The sequence below is a fragment of the Syngnathus scovelli genome, chromosome 2, assembly GCF_024217435.2.
Source record: "Syngnathus scovelli strain Florida chromosome 2, RoL_Ssco_1.2, whole genome shotgun sequence".
NCBI lineage: Eukaryota > Metazoa > Chordata > Actinopteri > Syngnathiformes > Syngnathidae > Syngnathus > Syngnathus scovelli.
Window position 1 is genome coordinate 16,921,827 of NC_090848.1, and position 25,762 is coordinate 16,947,588.

The following is a 25,762-nucleotide window of genomic DNA, read 5'->3' on the forward strand; positions in this document are numbered from 1 at the left end:
GTAATCAAGTAGCGTCTACTTTAAAAAAAAATGCAGTTAAGTACACTTAAGTACAGCGTATAAGCAAACGTCAGATACATCACCACTAGAAGGCAGCAAAGAATGACACAATATCCGCCCAGTATCAGGTCTCACACAGTTTGTAATTTTAAAAAAATTGAGCTGCAAGCTTAGTCACAGGCTCACAGCCCAAATTAAACTCAACACTTGAATGTATTTCCACCATAAACATCCATTCACCAAACCAATGTTCAGTTCTTCCTAAATTGAGTCAACAATATGAATAATTTGGCTTTAACTGTAAATCATTTAGTAGCAATGTGACAAGAGCTCCCAGAAATGACCACCCACTTCAACCCAAGTTCAATACCAAGCATTTGGAAAAAGTGGATGATGACTTCATTATTTCTCAATGAATCTCTTGGACTCTTTCATATGGTGAGCTACTCGTGGATACCCCTTTGTGACAAGTTTCAGTTAAAAATATTCACCAATAAGGTGGCACAAGCTGAAACTCTGAAGACTGCTCCAAGTCGACATGTCAAATTGCAGCGGTTGAACAGTAGTGCGTCACTTGCCCTAGAAAAATTTACTCAAATGGAGTATTAGTCAAGAGAAGAGCAGTCATAATTGCTTTTTTGTGAATTTGTCATGGAGGACTTTAGAAGCGCTTGTCACATTGCCAGTTGTTCTTATCGACTCACAATGGTCAAAATGGCTTTAGATTTGCTTATTCCATACGAGATAGCAGCTCTCTTTTGCAGATGCAAGTGTGATCTCTTTCACCCGATATGCCAAAATCAATGTTTGCGTTCCAAAAAGCCAAATCTTGAAAAACAAGGTGCAGGGGTGATGATATGCGTCGGTCGTCATTTGCTCTCAACCGACTCCAGGAAAATGTCCCTTAACAGGCTCCAGTGTCATCATTTCTTTTTTGTATGAATCATATATTATTCCTGTGTGTGCATCATAAATTCATGTACAGTTTACAGCGAGTGAAAAGGGACTTTCCAAGGATGGATAATCCTCATTTGGAACCACACCAAATATTTACTGTCAAAAAAGTACCAGGAAGTGGGGAAATATCCGGGATCGGCACCTTTGCGTCCTCCCCATTATACTGGCTCCTTGCGTTGCTCTTTTTTCCACTTGCCCCCAAAGTAGTGGCATCTCCTTGGCAGAGCTCGCCAATCAGATTTTATGGGAGGAGAAAAAGAGGCTGACCTCCAGTTTTCTGTCTTTCTCGTAGCCTTCCGGATGAGCCAATGGAACATGACAGTGACTCCGTGTGAGCGCTGGCCTCACTCAACTTCCCTTCAGGAACTAGACTGGCGCCACTTGTAGCACTGGATCTCCAGCACCGCTCACCACCATGACAATGGGCGGCGGGGGCAACAAACAATCCATTCATCCATCCATCTTACCTTGTGGCCACATAGACACACAAATGCGACATAAGCACCTCAACGCTGAGAACCACTCGGCGCCAACCTTGTGAAACCTCACCAAAGAGCAATACGACATGTTTTATGAACTTGACTGATAATGAATTGTGCCTTTTGTACAGCTCTGAACACTCACACACGCACCATTCAAGTTTCTCCTTCAAGGACTATGTTGCAGATGCTGGCTTCCTCGCCTCAACTTTGCCTTAACATTCGGACCAAGCACTGCGTCCGTTGGAGGACTTTGGATTCCTCCCGCTTCATGCCACTTTGACTCCCCCCCCCGGACAAATAGAATGACTATGGAAAAAGTATGTAACATTTTAAGATTTAATAACGTCCTGACTGCAGTTTAACCACTATGTGACACAGCTGCAATTTGGTTGAAAAAGAAAAGGGCAAAAGTCCTTGTTACTTAATTGCACTGTTCATTCGTTAATGTGAAGTGTGAAAAATTCCAAAGCCTGGGTAGAAAACGATGCTCCGATGTTCTTAAATTTTTTTTTTTTTTTGGGGGGGGTAATTGAAAGCTACTTGCATTGATCTTTACCCTGCAATGTCTTATGACCTCTTAATAACACCGATGAACCCAGATACCGTTGAACTTAATATTCCGCAAAGTAAAGCGGCATTTGCTTTGACTAATTTAGCACGAGGGATTGAGTAGTGTTTCTCATTCCATCGCGCCTATATGGGAAATGTCATCCAAGTCGAAGTGCCTGCATGAAAATACCCAGCTTTTGGAAATCAGGGCTTTAATAGGAACAATAATGGGGACCATAATGTATACAAGGGCTGGGCATTTTTTTACCTCATTTCCCATGGTGAGATTTAAATATTTATTAACTATTAGTTGTTGTTTTTTTGGACAAGAACTTCTGTCTGTTCATTTCCATACCAGTGGTCTTTTGGGCAGACGTGCACGCTCCATAGCTACCAGCGTCTCTGCTGGTTGCAGTATTATAATTGAATTTAGTCTCATCTATGTTGCAATTTCTTATTTTCATAATCAAACAATTCTTGAAAACTAACTAAATGAATGAATTTGCCTTTCCAAATTGTATACTGCGCTTATAATTCCGTGGGTTGAGTGAAGGACATATACCTAGGAAACTGATGTCCACGTTTAGATTGGACTTTTGATTGTAAAAATAAAAAAAAAATTCAGGGCCAGAAAACAGTTTCGTAGTATTGTGTACAAAAAACAATGCACTGTATAAATTTGACTTATTTTTATGCATGTTTTTAAAATCTAAGTCCTAATCTAACAAGTATAACCACTCAAGTCATGGCGTCATGTTGGCAAAATGTTGGTCTTTTGTGGAGAGAAGGGCTTCTTTGGCACAAAATAGAGTGTAGCAAAAATGAATCCTCTTGGTAATCTTCATTTTTCTTCATAAAATTAGAAATCACTTCAACTTGGGGAACAAACATTTACATTGATAATGTGACCTTTAATCAGTATAATTCCACTAAAAAACTGACAATTCTCTGCCGGATTCAAGAATGCACTGTAGGCTGCTTGCAGCACCTCAGGACATAATTGCAATTAGCCTCATTTTGCCAGAAAATCAGTTAGGCAATTAGGATTGTAATATAGAGCCCAACCTTTTTTTTTTTTTTTTTTTTTTTTTAAAACTCATATCACATTTGGAAGAGGCCTAATTCCAAATTTAAGATCTCCAATTCCATGTATTTTTTTAAAAAATATGTCACTTGAATTCTGCAATGTAAATTCAGCCCAAGGCAGTACTTTTTCCTACTAGGGTTGCTTTTAGTCTTCAAAGTTCATGAAAAGAACTTAATGCAATGACCAAACATATTGATTATTATACGGTATTTTATTATGAGCTTTTATTGGTGTCACTTCATCTGAGGTTTAATTTGTTTTGACAATTCCACGGTGGGATAAAATGCTCTCACGGGCCTTACGTTCGCCAGCCCTGTTTTAAACCAACGACTGTGTTGTTTTAGTGGCTCTTCCACAGCTTGTGGTGTTCATGAAGTAAATGTGTCTGCGTGTGTGTGTCTGCGTGTGTGTGTGTCCGTACTGTAATTGCAGTACCGTTGTGTGATCTGTTATCAGTGGATGTTGTCTTATGCAGAGGCCAAAATAGCCTCCCTTCTTCTTAACTGCCTCTTTTGCTGATGTCATGTGTACTCTTCTTATAAGAAATACACTGTAAATAGAATCTTCCAAGACCAAAATACACATCAGCTACGTGCCTTGTTGCATTTAGTAGGTTTATGCGTATTGGTAACTGTTTAACTAACTGGACTTGCAGTCATACTGTTGAATTGGATTTTATGCTATCCTTTCCTAATGACCTATACTGTATGTGTTGTGTTTTCGTCCAATTTCTTACCATATGTATGTATAGAAAGATTTTCTATTTTGTACTTTTGTCTTTTCCTCCTGATTAAAAAGAAATACTTATTGAAAACGAAGAACTTGTTTTTTTCTGACTGTAAAGCTGCATACAATGATCAACTGATTAATAACGCAAAGCTAAAGTGTTTTGTCTTGCTCTTTTATGTTTTTTTTTTGTTTTTTTATTATTTAGGAAATTAGTTATTGGTGTTAGATAGTTTGAGTCTGAAGGTTTTCAGGCAGTGCTTGTCATTTGTAGATTTGGCAGGGGAAGCCAAAGAAAACCCACACAAGAATGGAGTCAGGATGCGAACCGCACATAGGAAAGTTGGAGCCAAGATTTGAACCCAAACCTTAGTACTGTGAGGCAACTTGCTTGTCCACTTAGCTGCCTCATGCCTCATTCATTTTTAATACAAATCATAAGTTAGTTTGATTGTTTTCTACCTCAGCAAGTGCCCATTTGATAAACCATTGAAAGATACCATTGTGAATTACTCAGTTTGAGCATGTACTGTAGAATTTGTGGAAACCGAAGTGTCTTTGTCTTTTAAAAGCAACTCAAAAAGGCCCAAACAAGCTATAAATACTTCTGGTGCCTTTAATTGCGTATTAAGGTGCGTTATTTTGGCAGTATTAATTGTTCCTGACTGACCAGGCAAAGAAAGGCGTGCAGACCTCATTAACAGAAAGGGGGGGGGGGAGACTGTGAGACAGCATTTAACAAGAGGCTGGAGACAAAAAGGGCGGGGTGCCTGGATTAATGCTAGTTGCAACATCACCACCACGGCTGTAACAAAATAAGCCATGAAATGAACTTTATTGGCAGAACACTTCGATTTTGAATAATGTACCGTACGTGCCGATGTGCAAATATTAAAGCAAAATGCCTCTTTAATACAGATCCTGTTTTGTCATCTCTGTCCAAAATCTAGTTTTAACTGCACATTCTCCAATTCTTTATAGATCCATGTTCTCAATAAGACAGACGGTCCTCTCATGCCTGAAATTGGCAATCCAAGGTCCACATAGCAGGAATCGCAGACATGGTGTTGCGCAACGGACAATTCCTTTTCCGAGCAGCTGAAAAGACAGAAAGGCGAACGGGTTACTGCTTTGAATACCATTGAAATGTTGATATTCGCAGGGTAGTACTGTTACAATTGATGGAATTTCAGAGAGACCCAAAAAAATATGCAATGATTTTGATTCTACTTGTAGTTAAGATGTCAAACTATAAAGTAGCCCTAAAATGTGAGAATCTCTTACTATATACATTATACACTGTTTATTTAATCTGTATGGGAATAAAAAAAAATAAGATTTGTACTACTTCTGGGCTTCCCTAGAGGTGTAAAGAGAAAATGCATGGACATCAGCAAAATGTTTGAAGTCCTATTTACTATGTACTTGTCAGTCCTGAACTGTTTCTGTATTTTATTAACTTGTGCAAGAGGATTGTATTGATTTACATGTGTATGCAATAACATTTTTTTCAAGCAATTAATTTATTTGCGTGCTTCGTAGATCTCATTTGTTCTGGTTGTGTTTTAGATAAACTGTTTGGGTTCGAACTGGGATAGCTGTTCTCTGCAGGAGTCTCAAGTCTAGTCCAGGGATGGGCAACTGGCGGCAGCACAGGTGGGATTTGGGAGGACATTTTTTTTAACTGAGATAACTGTCATAAAAATAAAAAATAAATCAGATAGAGGTCACATATGGTCCAAAAATTCAGATTTTGGGTCACCTTTTTCTGCGGTGTGATCATAGTCTTATGCTGCCTTATATATAAGTTGGCCTAATAGTTTTGCGCTGATTTGGAATAAATGCAAGACGAACATAGTACCTCAATGAATTTGTGAATTTAGTTTTGAGAATTTTTTTTTACTAATTTCTGTTGTCCTTGAATAGTTTTTATGCAAGAGAGCACTTTGAGCTGGAACTAAATATTACAATATGTTATTTTGTTGTTTGCTTGGAGTTCTTTGTTAGTGGGCTAGGAGAATGCATCTTTTACATTTCTATACTGTACATCCATTGAAAAATATATTATGAAAAATTGAAAATATTAAGTGGTCAATACATGTTCTAAACCTAATGTTTTGCTTATCATAAACATTATAAGATTGTTCATATGAGCCAATTTTAGGAAGCTTCCTGGCTGGTCCACCACAAAAGAAGCAGCAGGTCTTAAAATCTTAATCTTAAATCTTAAAATCTTTGATCAGGAAAATAGACATTAGTGCGTATAGGATTGTGTGTGTTGAGGAAAGGGGGATGTGGTGGGGTTACACCTATGCATGTGTGCTACATAAATCAGCTCTCACCTCCTCCATCACTCCCAGTGGTTTATATTAGCCCAGTGGGAGAGCCCCCACGTGGGCCTACTCCTTTGATGGCACCGCATATGATTCATCGCTTTTTCTAAAGCCGTTTGTTTTCATTAGTCCTCGTCGTCAGCTCGCCGCGAATCTATCGCACTCTTTTTGTGCAACGCAAGCACATTTAGGGCCAAACGAGGGGAAAGAATTTGCGAGCGGTTGCAAGGGTTTCTTTGGCACGAGAACAAAGGAGGTCGGTTTGAGTAGAGACTGAAGACTGGCGGGCGGCAATGGGTGCTTTTTCCACTCTTATTGATAATGAGCAAAAAGGATGAGATATCTAGCCTTCACACTGACGTGAGTTGGTCGGTTTTACCTATCGAACTGACAAATGACCTGTCTGGGATACAACCGCGTCAGCTGGGACCTTGGACACGACCAACAGTGAATATCAAAAATGAAAGGCTGGACATTTTTTTTTATAAGATAACTTAAGGATGCATACCTACGGTGATGGTGGTGATGTTGCAGTGCTCAGGATGAACGTAGAACGAGGGATGAAACTTCAGTTCCAATGACCAGGCTTAGTCATGAGACATATCATTTTGGAGAATTGTCAGGACGATTGGAATTTAGCATCCTTGTTTGAAGGCAACAACAAAAACAAAAGCCCCCGGGATGAATCAATATCTTAAACTCAACAAACTAGAAAAGTGGATGTTTCAAGGAAATGTTCTCATTAAGAGTCATAGTCTTTGCCTCATCATCGAGCCAAAGCAATGATGTAACCTGTGACTGGTCAAAGGGCGATCCATTTGAAATTGAGTGAGAACATTGTTTTGTCAAAGACGAGGCTAGTGACTGGCAGACATAGTGGTCCAGGCCCCCTCCATCCTCCAGACAGAGAAGGCATAGCTTAGTCTCTCATGGGCCAGGTAGTTACAGCCACTCAGCTTTGAATCGATCTCGTCGCTCTGTAGAACCTGGTACAGGAAGTCAATGTAGCGCGACGCCAATTTAAGGGTCTGGATCTTACTCAGTTTGTCTGAAGGGAGTGTTGGGATTATTTTACGTAAGGAGGCGAAGGCTTCATTCAGGGATTGCGTTCGCTGGCGCTCTCGGATGTTGGCGATCACACGTTGGCCATGTGGGTCCTCCAGGGGCGACAACCCACCAGGACTTGGACCAGGAACCGGGGAAAGGGATGGCCCCGAAGAAGCGGGCAGATGTTGCGGACTCCTTTTGAGTTTTTTCAGTCCAGTCAGAGTATCGATGTGGATGTCGTCTCCCAGCTTGTTGTCGGTTGATGCCACGGCAGTGGCGACGCCCGCCTCAGGTGAGGCTGTGTGGCGTTTCCGCCTGCGGAATGCAGGTGTTGCCACGAGGACAGGACAGGCATTTGATGGAGCTTTCCCGATGTTCTCTTCACTGGAAACCACGGCTCCCACCAGATGATCTGCACCAGTCTGCTCCTCGTCTCTCATACTCAAGTAACACTTCTTTCCTTGACGGCTACTTTCAAGTCCTCTTGTTAAGTCTCTTCTTCTCAGATTGATTTTTAGGAGCTGCTGAATCTTTTTCTTTGTCACAAAGGGCGAGAACGCAACATTCAACTATCCTTTTATCACCACGCTTCTTCATCCACATTCCCCGCAAGGCAGCCAGTAATCACCACATTGGTCGTCGTGTCCCGCTGCTCCTCGAGCTGCATATGATCCAACAGAAACTTGAATCTGACTTTTAAAAAAGGGAGGGGGCCTAGACGCTTTCGGCGGTCCGCCCATCGGAATCACTGATTGGTGTGCAAGTCTATTTTTTTTAAGGCTCGGTACAACAGGAACCCTAAACTATGGGGCACTGTGATCAAAGGAACAACGTTTCTGTTACAGCCAACCAAATCAACCCTCAATGACGTTTTCTCCTCAACATGGAAGCTTTCCAAGTATATTGGTTCCAGATTTCCTCCTAAACACGTCCTTGTCCCACCAATCGCCCCCCCCCCTTTCGCCGTCTCCACAAACTGACTCTCTGCTGCTCTCCCCCTCCGCTGCCTCAACACCGCATCGTTCATCCTATTTTTCTATTAAGTATACACGCACTATGATCTTTTTAACATTTAACGTTCCAGGAGTATGATGTAACAGTGTTGAAAAAGTCTTGAGTTGGTCAAAGCAACAAGGCAAACACAATGGTGTGTTTTATTCTAGTTGGCTCTAATCATAGGCCTAGAGGGAGGAAGGAGCTGGCGTTGGCTCGGCACCGCACCACCGAGGTCCAATCAGACACTTAAGAAAAGAAAGAGTCGAGTGGAACGAAAAGAAAGACCTGCGGGACATTATGTTGCTTTCATCCAGAACCAACCTTGGAAATTCGTCCAACGCCAACTTTGTTGTCCAAATCTCTGAGTGACTGGGTGCCCAACCCATCTAACACACCTCCACACAGGAAAAGTCTGTGATTTTATTTTTTGCTCATCATCACCAGAAAATATGTTGCTCCATAATAAAACCATATATTTGGTTTTGGATGTGCTGGCTGCTCATGACTAAGTGGAAAAACTCCTATCAAAAATGCCTCCTCAGTGTGAGTCAACCCAAAGATGGCGCAAGTCCACCACAAGAGAAGAAACCACTTTTGCCAGCCCGCAGATGACGCACAAATAGCTTTCTGTGAATACAGGAATCATCTTAAAAATCGAATATATAATATAAGCAATTTGCCTCCAAGTACAAAAGACTATATATTTTTTGTCAAATGTGTATTTACAGAACGATTGAGGAACTAGCAAAAGGCCACCACTAGAGAGCTTTTGAAGGGTTTTTTTTGGTAAGGCAGCCACAACTCTTCCGGAGTACTTTCCTAACACACATGGATAATTATCCTGCTCTGTAAAAAAGATTTTAAAGTGTTCATTAGCTATGTTGTAACTCCAAACTAACTGTCATTATCATCATGTTCGGTCGTGACACACTCTCAACCAAATGTATTGGAGCTGTCAGACCAGTTTTTGGATGGGTAGACTGAAAATATTTGAGGAGAGTTATGAGACAATAGAGTCACAGCATTTCTGTTGTTATTTTTAGGTATTTACAGTACATCAACAAATACTTTGGATTGCTTCAAAACCCCTGGTGATTTTGTAACTTTGCTGACTTTCAAAGAAATTTACACTTTTGAAAAATGGATTGATGGATGGATTTCATATTTACATATACCGTATTTTCCAGAGTATAATTCGCACCGGAGTATAAATTGCACCGGAGTATAATAAAATGCACAATAAAGAGGAAAAAAAACCACATAAGTCGCACCCGAGTGTAAGTCGGTAAATTTATTTGACAAAATCCAACCCCAAGAACAGACATTAATAGGCAACAGGCTGACCGGTACGGTATGCTAACGTTAATATGCCTGACGTAACATATTAAGAGTTATTCAAATAACTATGACATAAATAAGTTTATCGAACCATCTGTGTCACTCCAAATCATTAAATCCATCGTCCTCTGTGTCAAACAACTCAGCTGACTCCAGAAGTACATGCAGCGCTGATGTCTGACTCATCGTCAGTTACGGTTCCAGTTATGCCACAGGCCTATATAACTATATAAACTATATATAAAATGACTATAACATGAATAACAAGTTTATCGAACCGTCCATGTCACTCCAAGTCATTAAATCCATCGAAATCTTCATCCACTGTGTCAGTTATAAACAACTCAGCTGACTCCGGAAGTAGATGTGGCGGTGACGTCAGACTCATCGTCAGTTGCAGTTCCAATTATTCCACAGGCCTAGAGCGCCCTTATATTCCGGCTCCTTCATGTGTGGAGCTTGCATATTCTCCCCGTGCCTGCATGGATTTCCTCCAAATACCTCCCACATTCTGAAAACATCCATGGTAGGCCGATTGACCACTTCAAATTGCTGGTAGGTGTAGTTGTGAGTGCAAATGGATGTTCGTCTATGTGCCCTGTGATTGGCTGGTGACCTGTTCAGGATGTCAGCTGGGACAGGCTCCAGCATACCCGCAACACTTGTGAGGAAAAGCAGTTCATAGAATTGATGAATGGATGGAAATCAGTATACAAACTGTTATACAGTTCCTTTAAAAGTATTTTGCAGAAAAAGAAAACAACCAAAAACTGGAAAATAGAAAATGGGATGTGATCCAAACATTTTTTTTTTTTAGGTAAGCATCCGTCACAGTGCTTAGTCATTGTGTTGTATGGGAAGATGGGCTAGCTGTAGGCACGTATAAATAAATCACAGTATGCTATATAATATTTCCACTGATGTTGAATTTTAGAAGGTGGCATACACTTTTAATGAATGTTTTATTCCTGGCTTCAGGGGAGTGTTGGAAGTTTGTGTGCCGGTTTACTGTTTGGCCACATGGGAGCACAGAACAGCCAGGTCAGGATGATCTGCTTTTAGATTTATGTACTGCGCTTTAGTCTGTTGTTGTTTGTTGTTGTTTATTAGTTGGCAATACCTGACCTAATATTTCAAAGGATAATTAAAGATAAACAAATTGTGACCGACACAAAAAGTCATCCATCCATCCATCCATCCATCCATTTTCTGAACTGCTTAGTCCCCACGGGGGTCGCGGGTGTGCTGGAGCCTATCCCAGCCGTCATCGGGCAGTAGGCGGGGGACACCGTGAACCAGTTGCCAGCCAATCGCAGGGCAAAAAGTCGTAGGCTGAATTAAGTTTTCTCCAACTGGTCTAAAACTAGGAGCACATGGCTCGGCTGACCTCATGTCACTGGACTTTGTTCCTCGTAAAATTTAAAATAATTTTGTCTGATTGAAGCCTAGTGGTGCACTGGTTAGCACGTCCGCCTCACAGTTAGGAGGGTGGCGGTTCGATTCTACCTCCGACCCTCCCTGTGTGGCGTTTGCATGTTCTCCCCGTGCCCGTGTGGGTTTTCTCTGGGCACTCCGGTTTCCTCCCACATCCCCAAAACATGCTTGGTAGACCGATTGAGCACTCCAGATTGCCCCTAGGTGTGAGTGCGAGTGCAGATGTTTTTTCCTCTCTGTGTGCCCTGCGATTGGCTGGCAACCGGTTCAGGGTGTCCCCCGCCTACTGCCGGATGACTGCTGAGATAGGCTCCAGCATGTCCGCGACCCCCGTGGGGACAAGCGGTATAGAAAATGGATGGATGGATGGATGGATGGATGGATGGATGGATGGATGGATGGATGGATGGATGGATGGATGGATGGATGGATGGATAGGTGGGTTGGATGGATGGATGCGGGGGTTGGATGGATGGATGGGGGGGTTGGATGGATGGATGGATGGATGGATGGATGGATGGATAGATGGATGGATGGATGGATGGATGGATGGATGGATGGATGGATGGATGGATGGATGAAGCCCTAGTCTGGAACTAGTCTGTAGATGCATGAAAACAATTATAACCTCACCTATTAAAGGGACACCATTCACAAACTAACAAATAAGCAATCTCTGAAGAATAAACAGTTGTTTTTTTTTACTCTTTCTATACAACATTGTAAGATCCTACAAGATGGAGTCAAAGCCCAGTGCCCCACATTATTACTGCTATCCCAGGTTAAGATGAGTTTTTTTTTTAAACCCTTAAAATAAATTAATTTTTTATTCCATTATCATTCTCTAATTCTGAATAATGTAGACATTGTTGACCAGACACAGAATCAAGCTCCTCTCATTTTCCAGACCTCAACCCCTGTGGCAAAAAAGCTGTGGCATGGGCTAAAGAGGAGAGTGCAAAGGACATGACCCAGGTTGCTGGATGGCTTAGGGAGATTGTGCAAAGAGTAATCCTCCAATCTTGTGAAACATTATAAAAGAAGATAAGGTGCACTTTGGTTGGCAACAGTACAAAAATATTAACATTGTCACTTTGCCAATCCCTGCTCTATATTCACCATGTTTTTACGTACCATGAAATGTAGGAGGCAGTTCCAGTATGGCGAAACCGGACTTTTAGTTCTATGGGAACTGTTGGTGAAATTCCACTTTCTATTGACAATGACAGAATTGAACAATATGGGGACGTCAGTTGTTGTATTTTATAAAGGAAAGCATTTTAATCTTGCTTCCTGCTAATCTAGAGCGGTAGGAGGATGATAAAAAAAGTGACTAGCAAAAAGTTGCGATCCTGTCTTACTACATTCCAAGTCTGTCGGTACATACGTGAGAAATTTGAAAAGTTTGGAACGGCATCAATATCTGCGCAGTAATAAAGTTGGTGGCAGATGTATCTGGTTGCAGCCACATGACCGGGACGCTTCTTGTAAACAAGCTTCATGTCGCTCAATAAATCCTTTTAATAATGTCAGTGGTTGACAAATACTAAAACCTCCCTCACACATTTCAATAATATCCAATGTTGATGTAGGACTCACCCGGTGAGTCTTCTCCGATGATGTAATGCAAGCACATTGGTACTAAGTTCAATGTGAATGTTGCGGCGTGCTTGTTCTATGCACAACGACGAGGTGGTCTTTTCAAACAAATCTCAGACTAATTTGTCTGTGTTCCTCATTCTCTGGTAGAAGCCAGTCATTTGGTTCAACTTCTTCTGCTTGTTAGTACAACCGACAACAAGCTACCAAGGCGTGCAAGACATTTTTTAATGCAATTATTGCTAAAATACAGTTCCTAAACATCGCTTCTGAAGCAAAATTTATTGTAAACAATGGGAACATTTGACCAGAAGTCTGCTATCGGAAGTTCCTCCCATAGTTGTTCCTTCAGGACAGATCTCCGGAGTAAGGAGGATACATTGTTTTTGTCTGCTTGCTTAATATGCAGGTATTAATTACTCCATGTGTATTTTTTTTAATCAGCTTAATCAGTCAGAGCAGTCAATCAGAGTTCATTTTTTACTAAAACAAATCTGTGGAATCACATTGGACATTCATGATTGCCTTGCAAGTTGGAACCCTGTTCAGGGTCATGTCCTTGATCCAGTAGTTATTTAAAAAGCATTATCATATCGAGCTAATTCTTCTCTATTTTTATTAGAAGATTTTTCCACTGACACGTGAGCTGACAGTAACTGCTGATGGATTTTTATACAACTGCTCAGTGAAAACAAGAAGGGCTTCTCTGAGCTCTGTTTACCGGCAACATGAGTCATCCAGTCCATGTGATTCAGTTGTGTGCACTAAAGCAGGTTCCCACATTTACTGTTAGCCCAATTCAAGCAAAGCATAAACGTTTGCTCGTGTAAAAGCATTTGTCTAATAATACAGAAATAAATAAACAACCAACGAAGAGAAAAAAGCTCATTCCACAGAGTAATCAGCAAAAACATAATTTTGTGAACGCGATATAGTCTCTCACTGGAGACTAGCGGCTATTTACAGCGCATCCAGATTGAGAGAATACAATAAGTGTTGATCTGTGTTGCATATTTTTACCACAAACAACCCTCATTGTGCGGAAGCTCTGGAAAGGAATGTTGTTCTTCTTGGTGCGCATGTGGACGCACTGCCTATCAAAGGAGAACTTAAGGCAACCGACATTTTCTTGTTGGACTTGCGTGCAGCTTAGATCATAGTCTGTTGCTGCTGCTGCTGTGTCTGCTGCTGCTGCTGGGATCGGGAAGATTACCAATGAGTTTTGAAAAGCTCTAAAAGGCAATCAAGGATAGAGCAGCAATTATTCATCATCACCTTCCACCATGAGTTCTTCCATGCGAGAGGAGCTCACTTGTCCCATTTGCCTTCAGCTCTACTTAGACCCTGTGGCTCTCCCCTGCGGACACAACTACTGTCAAGTGTGCATGTTGCAGACCCTCGGCAACACCGATACGAAGCTGAAATGCCCCGAGTGTCGCCTGGAGTTTCCAGGTCTCGAGTCCATGCAGAAGAACTTCAAACTAGGTAGTATTATCACTGGCTACCTAGCATCAAATTCCGGCAATCAAGAGAAGAACTTGCAGGGGACAGGCCAACCGTCCGCGCCTCCTGCAGACGAGGCATCCCATCCGGGAAGGGAGTGTAACATCCACCATTTTCCCCTTGTGTACTTTTGCTCCACCGACGTGACGTTGCTGTGTTCCAAGTGTTTCATGGAGGGGCTACACCAGGGCCATGAACTTCTTACCTTCAATATTGCTGAGAGCGAAATGAGGCATGCCCTCGAGGTCCGCAGCAAGGTAAGTCTCTTGAATTTGTCACATTTAATAAGAATTACTAGTAATAAATAATGTTGGTCAAAAATACAGACTGCTTTTAATAGTCAGTCAGAATCAATGTTTGCATTTTAATTACCTATTCAACCACTTAATCCTTACTTTCACATAATCCTTACTTTCACCTATTCACCCACTTAATCCAAATTTTCACTTGCTTGGGTCATTATATTATCATTGAGCTGCACGTGAAAGGGATAATTTATATGTAAAAATATTTTTTTTAATAATAGATAAAGTCTTCAAGAGGCTTTATTGCAATTCAAAGGTAATCCGAACACAAACATATATGAAAACATGGCACTATACTAATTACCATGATGGCTCTCCTCCAAAAACATGATCTCACTGAAGAGTTATAGGTGAGTGAATGATTCTGAATGATGACCTCATCTATACTTAATGTGCACTGCGTTAGACTAACAGTCTGTTAAATGAATTAATATTCCCTGATTGCAAAAAGAACATTATATTTTCTGAGTGGATTTGTACATGTGGAAAACACTAGTGCTTATACTTTCCTTGGACAGTCACGTTATCAGTATACATATAACAAAAATAATGTATGAAGGACTAGTGGTGCGAATTGGTTCCGTTGTGCTCTTTGTGGAAGCCGATTGTTGTCCCCATTTTTTTAACGGGACTAGCACGCACAAGTCAGTCTGCCATATTGTGATTTGTGATTGACACCTGCAATAAATGTGCATTTGCAGGTTGTTTCCAACAGGCTACAGATGACTGACTTCCTGGTGGAGCGCGTCAAGGAGCAACAGGATCATTCTCAAGCCGTTGGAGACAAACTGGTTAACAAGGCCATCACAACGGTGGAAGTCATGGCTAGGCTGGTCGAAGGGTAAGTAAACAAGAAAAAAAAAAGGCTTTGTTCCAGCCAAATTAGGAAAAAAAGAAGCCATACACACTTGGATTGAAAGCTAATCCTGCAGGTTTATTTTCATGCTGTGTTGCAGGTATGGACGTTTTGTCTTCACAAAATGTCACACCACACAAAAATGCCACAAAGTATACTGAAATAATGAAAATGTATTTGCCCAGTGTAAACTGGGCCTGTTTAACTGAACACAAAGTTATTGTTCTGGTAGGTGAAGGCAACTTTCAAACGATGGCATAAATTGCACATGACAGTATTTGTCGGGAATGTATGACCATTTTCTGAATTGAATGAAATTGGATAATCTTCCATGACATACCTCTTATAGCAGCATACAATTGTGGTGGGAATCATTGGATAAAAAGCAAGATTGTGAGTGGGTACACTACATTGATGTTACAATATTTTGTGATACAATTAAAAATTTGGAGTTTAGGAAACCTTGCCATAGAAGAAAGGAAAAACTGTGGATCATTTTGACTCTCGTGTTACAAAACTGATGACAAGTATCCGTAATTTAATAGGCCTGTGACCTGCATGTCAAACGAATGTCATCTGTCTACTTGTTGAGTCTGGCTCAAGTGCACGGAAGTAGACAACCTGTTTTTCAAAGTTTCAGACCTTTAACCACACGGGTTGATTTTAAGACAGTACAGGCCACTATTCGAGGGCATTGCCAGACATACTTGTTATTACAACTATCATGTCATGTCATATATGCCTGCGCTCCCGCACCACCAGACTTGCCAACAGCTTCTTTCCCCAGGCTGTTAGGGCCCTGAACTCGCTACCCCCTTCTGCGTAGCGTGTGGCACTGTTGCGCTATTTTCGGGAATGTCTGCTGTACGCGCACTTGCTCCTTTTTTTTTTCTGCTCCTCTTATTTATTTATTTATTGTTGTGTTATTTATTCATTATTTATTAATCCCACTTTTGTTATACTTGTTACTTGTTTGTCTGTTGTGAGCCATGTCTTGTCACCGTGGGATAGGGGGGAACGAAATTTCGGTTTCTTTGTGTGTCTTTGGCATGTGGAGAAATTGACAATAAAGCTGACTTTGACTTTGACTTTGATATTTTCCCATTAAGTACTTTTCAATTATTATTACACTACACTGAAAAAAAAATTCCATCAATTGATTTCACGAAATACAAGCATCTGGATGTTTTTGTAAGTTGAGGAGTAGACCTTTTTAAAATGTATCTGGACTCAAATGAACTTCTCACACAAGTAGCTATTTGCATATGACTTCAAACTTGAAGAGCAAGACTCGGCACTGTTACCGATAAAAATGCATACCTGACAGTCATTGTAATCTTATCTTGTTTGTCTGCATTTCATTTCACTGATAATATGTCTATTTTCCGCCATGTCAGCACTGGAAAGATGTCTCCGGTCAAGTCACATGGAAAGAAATAACTGGTTGTTTGATGATGTATATTTTTAGGACCAATTAAAAGCTCTGGTATGATTGTGACATTTCACAAAAGTATGACATCCTGTATGATTTCTCTTTTTAGAAAAAAAAACCATATCACTATAGGAATAGCAATTCTGTAAGTTTAGAACCGAAGAACATTCTGGCATTATGTTCTCTGGTTAGTACTCAACTTTTCTTTATTTGGGGGGGATGTGCTCAGGTACCGCGAGAGACTACAGACGCTCCTGGATGAGAAGCAAAGCCAGCGTCGAAGCAGCTGGCAGGTGGGCGTGGGCTCACTGGAGGACCAACAGAAGCTGCTAGTGGATGCCCACCAAAGTGCAACTGAGGCCCTCAACATGACGGATTCATGCAGCTTCATAAACCAGTATAATTATGTTTTTATTTGATGATTTTCCATATTTACAGCTACCATCACCTGACCTAATATAGGTTCAGTTTCCACTAAGTGACGGTGTGAATGAATGCTTGTCTGAGCCCTTGACTGACTGGCAACCAGTCGAGGGTGTAGTTTGCCTTTCACATGGGGACACCTGGGATGACTTTATGACCTCGTATAGCATAAGCCATAGTGAATGGATAAATTGTGGAATCGGATTATCGATCAAAATTGTAATTCAACATACAATTCATTTTCATTTTTAAAGGGACAATCACATAGAAACTTTAACAACATTGACAATTGTGTAAATCTATTTTCATACATTATTTTTTACTGAATTAACTTACTTTCAAACACTTAAGCACAAAAGCTGTATTACAAAACACCCTATTCCTTTACAAATGGAACTCTGAGTTAAAGTCTTGCGAGACGTTTGCATGACAAGCTTGGGCTGTTTGCACAACTTACATACTTTTCTGATGAAACAAGGGACATTTGATAAAGCATTTTTCTACCTATCTTTTAGGTTTATAATGATAGACGAGAAGCTAAGGATTGCTGCCACAATCCCAATTTCCTGCAACATCCCCACAAATGCTCCACTTACCACCAAGCAACTGCAGACAGGCCTCAGGACCGAGGCCTTCCGAGCCGAAATGAGCCGCCTTGCTGAGTACCTTTGCCTCCTCTTCAATCCTTTGGAGCTCACCTTCAACTCGAGCACAGCCCACCCAAGCCTGCAACTGAGCAACGATCTGCGCACGGCAAAGTACAGCGAAACCAAGCAGTCATACACCGAGAAGAAGGAGCGCTTCACCACTGCCCCACAGGTCATGTGCAACGAGGGCTTTTCCAGTGGCGAGCATATTTGGGTGGTGGAGGTGGGCCCAGAAAGCATGTGGTCGCTAGGGTTGTGTTACAAGAGCATCCCCCGACGCGGCGACCACAGCCGACTGGGTCACAACTCAGTGTCCTGGCGGCTCCAGTGGAAAAACGGCAAACTGACGGCGTGCAAGTCCTCATCCACTGTAGCCCTGCGTGAAATGGTAAGGCAGCCGCTGAAGATTGAAGTAGGACTGGACTATGAGAAAGGCACTTTGACGTTCCATAGCATTAAAGGCCAAAGAGAGCATCTCTACACGTTCAACGTTGCATTTAAAGAGACTGTTTACCCAGTTTTCAGCATTCACTCCAACACGCCAGACTCTTGGATCACACTCCAGTGTGGCTTGTAAGCATATCTGTTGTGTTTCATACGCCATGGTGAATCTGAGTGTCAGTTTATTAAAATGGCACCAAGGTGAAAAATCCTTGGTGTCTGCATTTTAGATTCATTACATTAACTCAAAACTTATATTCTAAAAATATTACATCTAGTGCAACTACTGTTATGTGTCACTGTAATTAAGGAAATACTACCAGAATCAGAATCAGCTTGATTAATTTAGCACAATAACATTAAAGCATCACTTAAAAAGAGCAGTCAAATCATAGTTTGTTTGTTTGTTTGTTTACAACAGAGACATTGTTCAGTATCATTATTGACTGTTTAGTTGTTTTGAATAATATTCTTGGCTTTCACATTTCTTTTGTTTCATTTAAAAAAAAAATGTATATTGTTGATTGCTAACCCTCAGGAAATCAGCCATATGTTTTTCTTTTACATTATATTTACCAGTATGGTCATGCATTGTGATTTATAGATACAAATAAATGATAATGATATTTTTGTGTTCAGTATTATAACTAAATATATATAAATACAATAATGGCATATTAATTCAACTATATACCCCACTAAAAGCATACATTTTTATACAGTAATTAGGACTAATTATTTAAATTGAACATTTTAAACCCCACTTCAATCTTTATTGCATTCACCTTACTTTTTCTCCGTATAACCTCGTAGGGTTAGGTTGGATGGGGGATGATTACTACAGTCTGGCAACCCGATCCCATCTATTATTGGGCAGTACACGATTATCATTTAAAGTTAGAAGGCATACGCCTTAACCGAATGAAATAGATATAGAATCGATAAGCCAGCAAATCAATCCAGGCGGAATGGGCTCTGGCGAAAGTACTACGAGAAAAGTGTCTTTCGGTGTGGACGACGAGGACAGAGTCAGGATTCTTCGCGGAGTTAAGGTAATGCTAAATCAGCTAGCGTTTGTTGATAAGCTATGCTAACTTGATCCATGTTACCACGCGTCAAGCTAATGAACGGAATCGGAGCTATTTAGACCTCGATCAAATGGACCGTGGGTAAGACTCTTTAACGAAGCAAGAATGATGCGTGGAGGATGCAGAAGGATGCGGACAAGGACGTACAGGTTGATAGTCTCTACGGACCCGAGAGGCCAAACTTCACTGCAGCATTTTGAAATTTGTCCTTCTAATTAAGAGTCAATAGATCATTAATGTCTTGGGAGGCGACAATGTCTTGGTTGCTTATCCATTCTGATAAATTCGGCGTAGTTTTCTGCCCAGTATTTCCCATATCTCGCAAGGGGGGGAAGCCGGTGAGTAGCAAACGCTCCTCCGATCGCCCAAATCAAAGTGTTTGCTACTTAAATTACATTTATATTTAAGTGTTCTAAATCAAAACACACATCCAGATGTTTGTTGTTAAAACATGGGGCTGAACTAATGTCCATATATCCAACGGAGGTCTGCTGTTGGGCTTCTGACAGCGGTGCCTTCAAGTGCTGTGAAGTGTTGGAATTTTGTAAACTACCCTGAAGGGCGTCAATGTCATCTCTCAGAGTCATGTCAGGGCGTAAGAGTGCATTTCCCAACATCCCCTGTTGATGGCAGCAAACAAGTTCCCATGAAATTTCCTTTCTTCAACAATATTTTCTTGAGCAATATTTTCATTCTCCTCTTTCAATGTTTGGAGAGGGCATTTTTTTGTTTCCCCTCCTTGTAACTACATGCGGCTCTCCTTTTTTTTTTCAATACAATTATCTAAAACTAACCAAACTGTCATTCTACACCAGGTTGCACATTCTAATGTTGTTAGTCTTAGAAATAGTGAGTCACTGGGTTTGACGGTTTTTGGTGGAGCTCGACACAGACACGATCAACAGTAAAGCTCCTGTGATCCGCTAAAGAACTTTTGCTCCCAGATCATTTTCTTTCCAGCATTTGCAAAAGATGAACAGTTTATATTTAATAATAAATCTCTCTAACTGGAATCCATTTTAGAATTTTTTAACCTTATCTGGCAATAAAGTGCCAAAAATAACCATTTCTAAGTTTCTTTAAAAAATGAAACCATCCATCCATCCATCCATCCATCCATCCATCCATCCATCCATCCATCCATCCATCCATCCATCCATCCATCCATCCATCCATCCATCCATCCATCCATCCATCTTCTTCCGCTTGTCCGGGGTCGGGTCGCGGGGTCAGCAGCGTCAGGAGGGAATCCCAGACTCATCTCTCCCCAGCCACTTCATGCAGCTCATCCCGGGGGACCCCAAGGCGTTCCCAGGCCAGCTGAGAGACATAGTCTCTCCAGCGCGCCCTGGGTCGTCCCCAGGGTCTCCTACCGGTGGGACATGCCTGGAACACCTCCCCAGGGAGGGTATCCGGATGAGATGCCCGAGCCACCTCATCTGGCTCCTCTAAACGTGGAGGAGTAGCGACTCTACTCCGAGTCTCTCCCGGATGACCGAGCTTCTCACTCTATCTCTAAGGGAGAGCCCGGACATCCTGCGGAGAAAACTCATTTCGGCCGCTTGTATCCGGGATCTCGTTCTTTCGGTCACGACCCATACCTCGACCGGTAAATTGACAGCTTTGCCTTTTGGCTCAGCTCTCTCTTTACCACAACGGACCGGTACAGAGTCCGCATTACTGCCGACGCTGCACCGATCCGCCTGTCGATCTCACGCTCCATCCTCCCCTCACTCGTGAACAAGACCCCAAGATACTTAAACTCCTCCACTTGGGGCAGGACCTCATCCCCGATCCGGAGAGGGCATTCCACCCTTTTCCGATCGAGGACCATGGACTCGGATTTGGAGGTGCTGACCCTCATCCTGACCGCTTCACACTCGGCTGCAAACCGCTCCAGTGAGAGCTGGAGATCACGGCCTGAAGAAGCCAACAGTACCACGTCGTCTGCAAAAAGCAGAGACACGATGCTGAGGTCCCCAAACCGGACCCCCTCAACGCCTCGGCTGCGCCTAGAAATTCTGTCCATAAAAGTTATGAACAGAATCGGTGACAAAGGCCAGCCTTGGCGGAGTCCAACCCTCACTGGGAACGAATCCGACTTACTGCCCGAAATGCGGACCAAACTCTGGCATCGGTGTGATACAGGGACCGAACCGCCCTTGTCAGTTGGCTCGGCACCCCGTACTCCCGAAGCACCCTCCACAGAACCTTCCGAGGGACACGATCGGACGCCTTCTCCAAGTCCACGAAACACATGTGGACTGGTTGGGCGAACTCCCACGCACCCTCAAGGATCCTGCTGAGGGTGTAGAGCTGGTCCACTGTTCCACGGCCAGGACGAAAGCCACACTGCTCCTCCTGAATCCGAGGTTCGACCTCCCAACGGACCCTCCTCTCCAGCACCCCATGAATAGACCTTACCAGGGAGGCTGAGGAGTGTGATTCTCCTGTAATTGGAACACACTCTTAAAGAGGGGAACCACCACCCCAGTCTGCCAATCCAGAGGTACTGTCCCCGATGTCCACGCAATGTTGTAGTGGCGTGTCAACCATGACAGCCCCACAACATCCAGAGCCCTTAAGAACTCCAGGCGGATCTCATCCACCCCCGGGGCCTTGCCACCAAGGAGTTTTTTAACTACCTCGGTGACTTCAACCCCAGAGATTGGATCGCCCGCCTCAGAGTCCCCAGGCCCTGCTTCGACAATGGAAGGCGTGTAGGTGGAATTGAGGAGGTCTTCGAAGTATTCTCCCCACCGACTCACGACGTCCCGAGTCGAGGTCAGCAGCACGCCATCCCCACTGTAAACAGTGTTGACGTTGCACTGCTTCCCGCTCCTGAGACGCCGGATGGTGGACCGGAATTTCTTCGAAGCCGTCCGGAAGTCATTCTCCATGGCCTCGCCAAACTCCTCCCATGCCCGGGTTTTTGCCTCAGCCACCGCCGAAGCCGCATTCCGGTTAGCCATCTGGTACCTGTCAGCTGCCTTCAGAGTCCCGCAGGCCAGAATGGGCCGATAGGACTCCTTCTTCAGCTTGACGGCATCCCTTACCGCCGGTGTCCACCAGGGGGTTCGGGGATTGCCGCCACGACAGGCACCAACGACCTTACGGCCACAGCTCCGATCGGCCGCCTCAACAATGGAGGCGCGGAACATGGTCCACTCGGACTCAATGTCCCCCGCCTACCCCGGGACGTGGGAAAAGCTCTGCCAAAGGTGGGAGTTGAAGCTCTTCCTGACAGGGGATTCCGCCAGACGTTCCCAGCAGACCCTCACAGAGCGTTTGGGTCTGCCAGGTCGAACCGGCATCTTCCCCCCCCCAATCGGTTGTTCAGTTGACAGCTCCGCCCCTCTCTTGTGTCCAAAACATGCGGCCGCAAATCCTTATGTTTGAACATGGTGTTCATTATTGAAAATCCGTGTCGAGCACAGAAGTCCAATAATAGAACACCGCTCGGGTTCAGATCGGGGGGGGGGGGGGGGGGCGCGTTCCTCCCAATCATGCCCTTCCAGGTCTCACTGTCATTGCCCACGTGAAGTCACCCAGTAGAACGATGGAGTCCCCAGAAGGAGCGCTCTCCAGCACTTCCTCCAGGGACCCCAGTACTCTGAGCTGCCGTTTGGTGCATAGACACAAACAACAGTCAGGACCCATTCCCCCACCCGAAGGCGGAGGGAGGCTACCCTCTCGTTCACCCGGGTGAACCCCAATGTGCAAGCGCCCAGCCGGGGGGCAATAAGTATGCCCACACCTGCTCGACGCCTCTCACCGTGGGCAACTCCAGAGTGGAAGAGAGTCCAGGCCCTCTCGAGAGGGCTTGTACCGGAACCCAAACTGTGCGTGGAGGCTAGTCCGACTATATCTAGTCGGAACTTTTCTGCTTGCACACCAGCTCGGGCTCCTTTCCAGCCAGAGAGGTGACATTCCATGTCCCAAGAGCCAGCTTCTGCAGCCGGGGATCAGACCGCCAAGGTCCCTGCCTTTGGCCGCCGCCCAGCTCACACTGCACCCGACCCCTTTGGCCCCTCCCACAGGTGGTGAGCCCATGGGAAGGGGGACCCACGTTTCCTTTTCGGGCTGTGCCCGGCCGGGCCCCATGGGCGAAGGCCCGGCCACCAGACGCTCGCCTTCGAGCCCCGCCTCCAGGCCTGGCTCCAGAGGGGGGCCCCGGTGACCCGCGTCCGGGCGAGGGAAAACGAAGTCCATTTATTTTAGTCATCATAAGGGGCTTCTGTTAGCCGTGCTTTGTCTGGCCCCTCACCTAGTTTGCCATGGGTGACCCTACCAGGGGCATGAAGCCCCCGACAACATGGCTCCTAGGATCACAGGGGCACGCAAACCCCTCCACTACGATAAGGTGACGACTCACGGAGGGGAAAAATGAAACAAAAAAGTGATAATAAAACTTTCTGTTTTTTGTTTTGGTAAACATGCTTTCTACATCTTTTTCTAGCTTTCAGAAGATGTTCTCCAGAGGATGAGGGGTGTGGCCAACATTCCTCCACAGCCTGCACAGAGAGACACAGGTATAGTTGCCCCCCCCAGTTCATGGCTGGCTCATATGTAAACACAATTCTCATTATTTTAACAGTTCAGCAATTTAGCATATGAAAATGAGCCATCGAACTCCTACCATGGCTCTTAATGTGGCTTTTAAATCCTTGTGCAAAGTGAAAGTTAGTTGCCATGACTATGTTGCTGTTTTATCATTTTCTTTGTTGTCATCATCTTCATCCTCTTCTTTTAAAGACAGCAAAGAAGCACTTCCACCGAAATATCATGTAATATTACATAGATGACACTGAAAGTTTGTCAACCATTAACCTTCTATTTGCTATTAACTCTCTCATTACTCCAGGTTCCTCTTTCAGTGCCAGCTCCAACACCCGACCCCAGCAAAAGCCACAACCCCGGACCCAGTCAAGCACCCACTCCAGAAGCACCGGCAAAACAACTTCAAAAGTCAAGGAAGAATCGCTTAGGTTGGTAACAATCATGGAAATCTATTATTCCTTACTGTTGTTTTAGGGCCTATTCAGGGTGTACTCCGCCTACTGCCCGAAGACAGCTGGGATAGGATAGGGATTATTTCAGTCGTCTGTTTTGCAATGAAAATTTGTGACACTGCTGTGGAAAAAAGGATGTTATTTTGATTTTCCTCAAATACACCGGTGAGGCTCCGTTTGGAGTCACAAAATAGTAGTATTTTTTTTATCTTTATTTATATATATTTTTTTATTTACTTTTACTTGCTGATGTGAGTACTATTCCCACTGGTCAGTATTCTGAGATTAAGGTCAGAATTCTGACTTTAAAGTATGGATTCTGCCTTTAAAATCTGAATTCTAAGAATTCACTTTAAAATATGGATTCTCCCTTTAAGGTTGGAATTCTCTGTAAATACTGCAATGTTTTTTTTTTAAATTTATTTGTTTTTTTTAACTTTGAAATCTTATGGTCAACTTCCCCAATGAAATCTGAGTGATGGTCTATGCTGCCCTCTTGAGGTAGCCAGTATATTGAGTCATTGTGCATTGAAGGCATCGGAAGTCAGACTTTATAGACGGCTCGTGGGCAATAGAAGCATGATTGTGTGTGTGTGTTTTCCAGGACTGATCGCCAGCAGAGTAAAGTGAGGGAGGACTTGGCCCAGATAAGAGAGGCGGAGACAATTAAGTCAATGAGTCAGGAGAGACAACACAATCGCCAGGAGGCTGAGAAGGCCAAACAGTTGGTACATGCACGCACGCACGCACTTACGCACACACTTACGCACGCACACGCACACACACACACACACACACACACACACACACACACACACGGTTCAAATTTTGATTTTTTGTCATTACAAGTGTAACCAAAACCTGCAACAATCACAGGCAAACTGTAAGTTTTTTTTAAACTTGTCCATTATATTTTAGGCTTTTCTTTTTATAATTTTGATGATTATAACTGGCGCTTTATGAAAATTCACCATCTCAAGAATTCTGATACTGAATTACACAAGGAGGTCACAACCTAGGTAGGATTTGACCTTATGAAAAGTATTTTTCCGTGACTCTATATTATATAAACTTTTCACTTCTCGCATTGAGCTAATTAAATAATTTAAATTCCCCACAACCTGTTCTAATGCTTGCAAAGTGAGTCACAGGACATTAGAGCAGTTTTTGGTTCTTTTCAATGATTGCCAACTTCCTTCAAGTATTGTCTAATTTAAACAACACCCTCAATCCTGAATTTGGCTGGGTTTACAAATATTAAGATGAAATACTTTATTTTTTTTATTGACCCTAATATTTCAGTAGTTGTCAGCTTCATGAATATTCTAAACATTAATTTATTTACCCTAATATCTCTCTTAGCTAAAAGCATCTTTGTGTCATAAAGCTAAGGCTTTTTTAGGCACCATCTTGTTGGGAATGCATCACACCATGAAATTATATTCATCCATCCATCTATCCATCCATTTTCTATACCGCTTGTCCCCACGGAGGTCGCGGGAGTGCT

General features: G+C 43.0%; 4 protein-coding genes across 7 annotated transcripts in view; 3 read left to right on the forward strand and 1 right to left on the reverse strand.

Moving 5' to 3' along the window:
* The window catches only part of hdac7a (histone deacetylase 7a), a 43,883-nt gene extending 40,807 nt beyond the window's left edge, over positions 1–3,076 (forward strand). For all 3 annotated transcript variants that reach the window (XM_049754365.2, XM_049754367.2, XM_049754366.2), the window contains one exon: positions 1,250–3,076. In XM_049754365.2, the coding sequence (XP_049610322.1) occupies positions 1,250–1,292 (43 nt within the window). In that variant the 3' untranslated portion in view covers positions 1,293–3,076. The remainder of the gene's footprint in view (positions 1–1,249) is intronic.
* A 1,541-nt stretch (positions 3,077–4,617) lies between these two features.
* Positions 4,618–8,028, reverse strand: LOC125988754 (twist-related protein 2-like). Of its 2 annotated transcripts, none has more exons than XM_068653031.1 (2): positions 6,647–8,028; positions 4,618–4,899 (listed from the first exon to the last, which is right to left on the reverse strand). In XM_068653031.1, exon 1 carries the CDS (start codon positions 7,619–7,621, stop codon positions 6,992–6,994), a length of 630 nt encoding a protein of 209 aa, XP_068509132.1. In that variant the 5' UTR covers positions 7,622–8,028; the 3' UTR covers positions 4,618–4,899; positions 6,647–6,991. The 2 variants fall into 2 exon arrangements, with proteins under 2 accessions (XP_068509132.1, XP_049610339.1); XM_049754382.2 differs by having other exon boundaries at positions 6,643–8,028.
* Positions 8,029–13,631: 5,603 nt separating this feature from the next.
* Positions 13,632–18,781, forward strand: trim107 (tripartite motif containing 107). The gene is made up of 4 exons (XM_049754370.2): positions 13,632–14,308; positions 15,058–15,197; positions 16,874–17,041; positions 17,583–18,781. The coding sequence occupies exons 1-4, from the start codon at positions 13,832–13,834 to the stop codon at positions 18,289–18,291; spliced, it is 1,494 nt and encodes a 497-aa protein (XP_049610327.1). The 5' UTR covers positions 13,632–13,831; the 3' UTR covers positions 18,292–18,781.
* Positions 18,782–18,985: 204 nt separating this feature from the next.
* LOC125988753 (MICOS complex subunit mic25a) overlaps positions 18,986–25,762 on the forward strand; it is a 31,731-nt gene continuing 24,954 nt past the window's right edge. The window contains exons 1-4 of the mRNA XM_049754381.2: positions 18,986–19,207; positions 23,703–23,775; positions 24,108–24,231; positions 24,860–24,983. Coding sequence (XP_049610338.1) covers positions 19,124–19,207; positions 23,703–23,775; positions 24,108–24,231; positions 24,860–24,983 — 405 coding nt within the window. The 5' untranslated portion in view covers positions 18,986–19,123. The remainder of the gene's footprint in view (positions 19,208–23,702; positions 23,776–24,107; positions 24,232–24,859; positions 24,984–25,762) is intronic.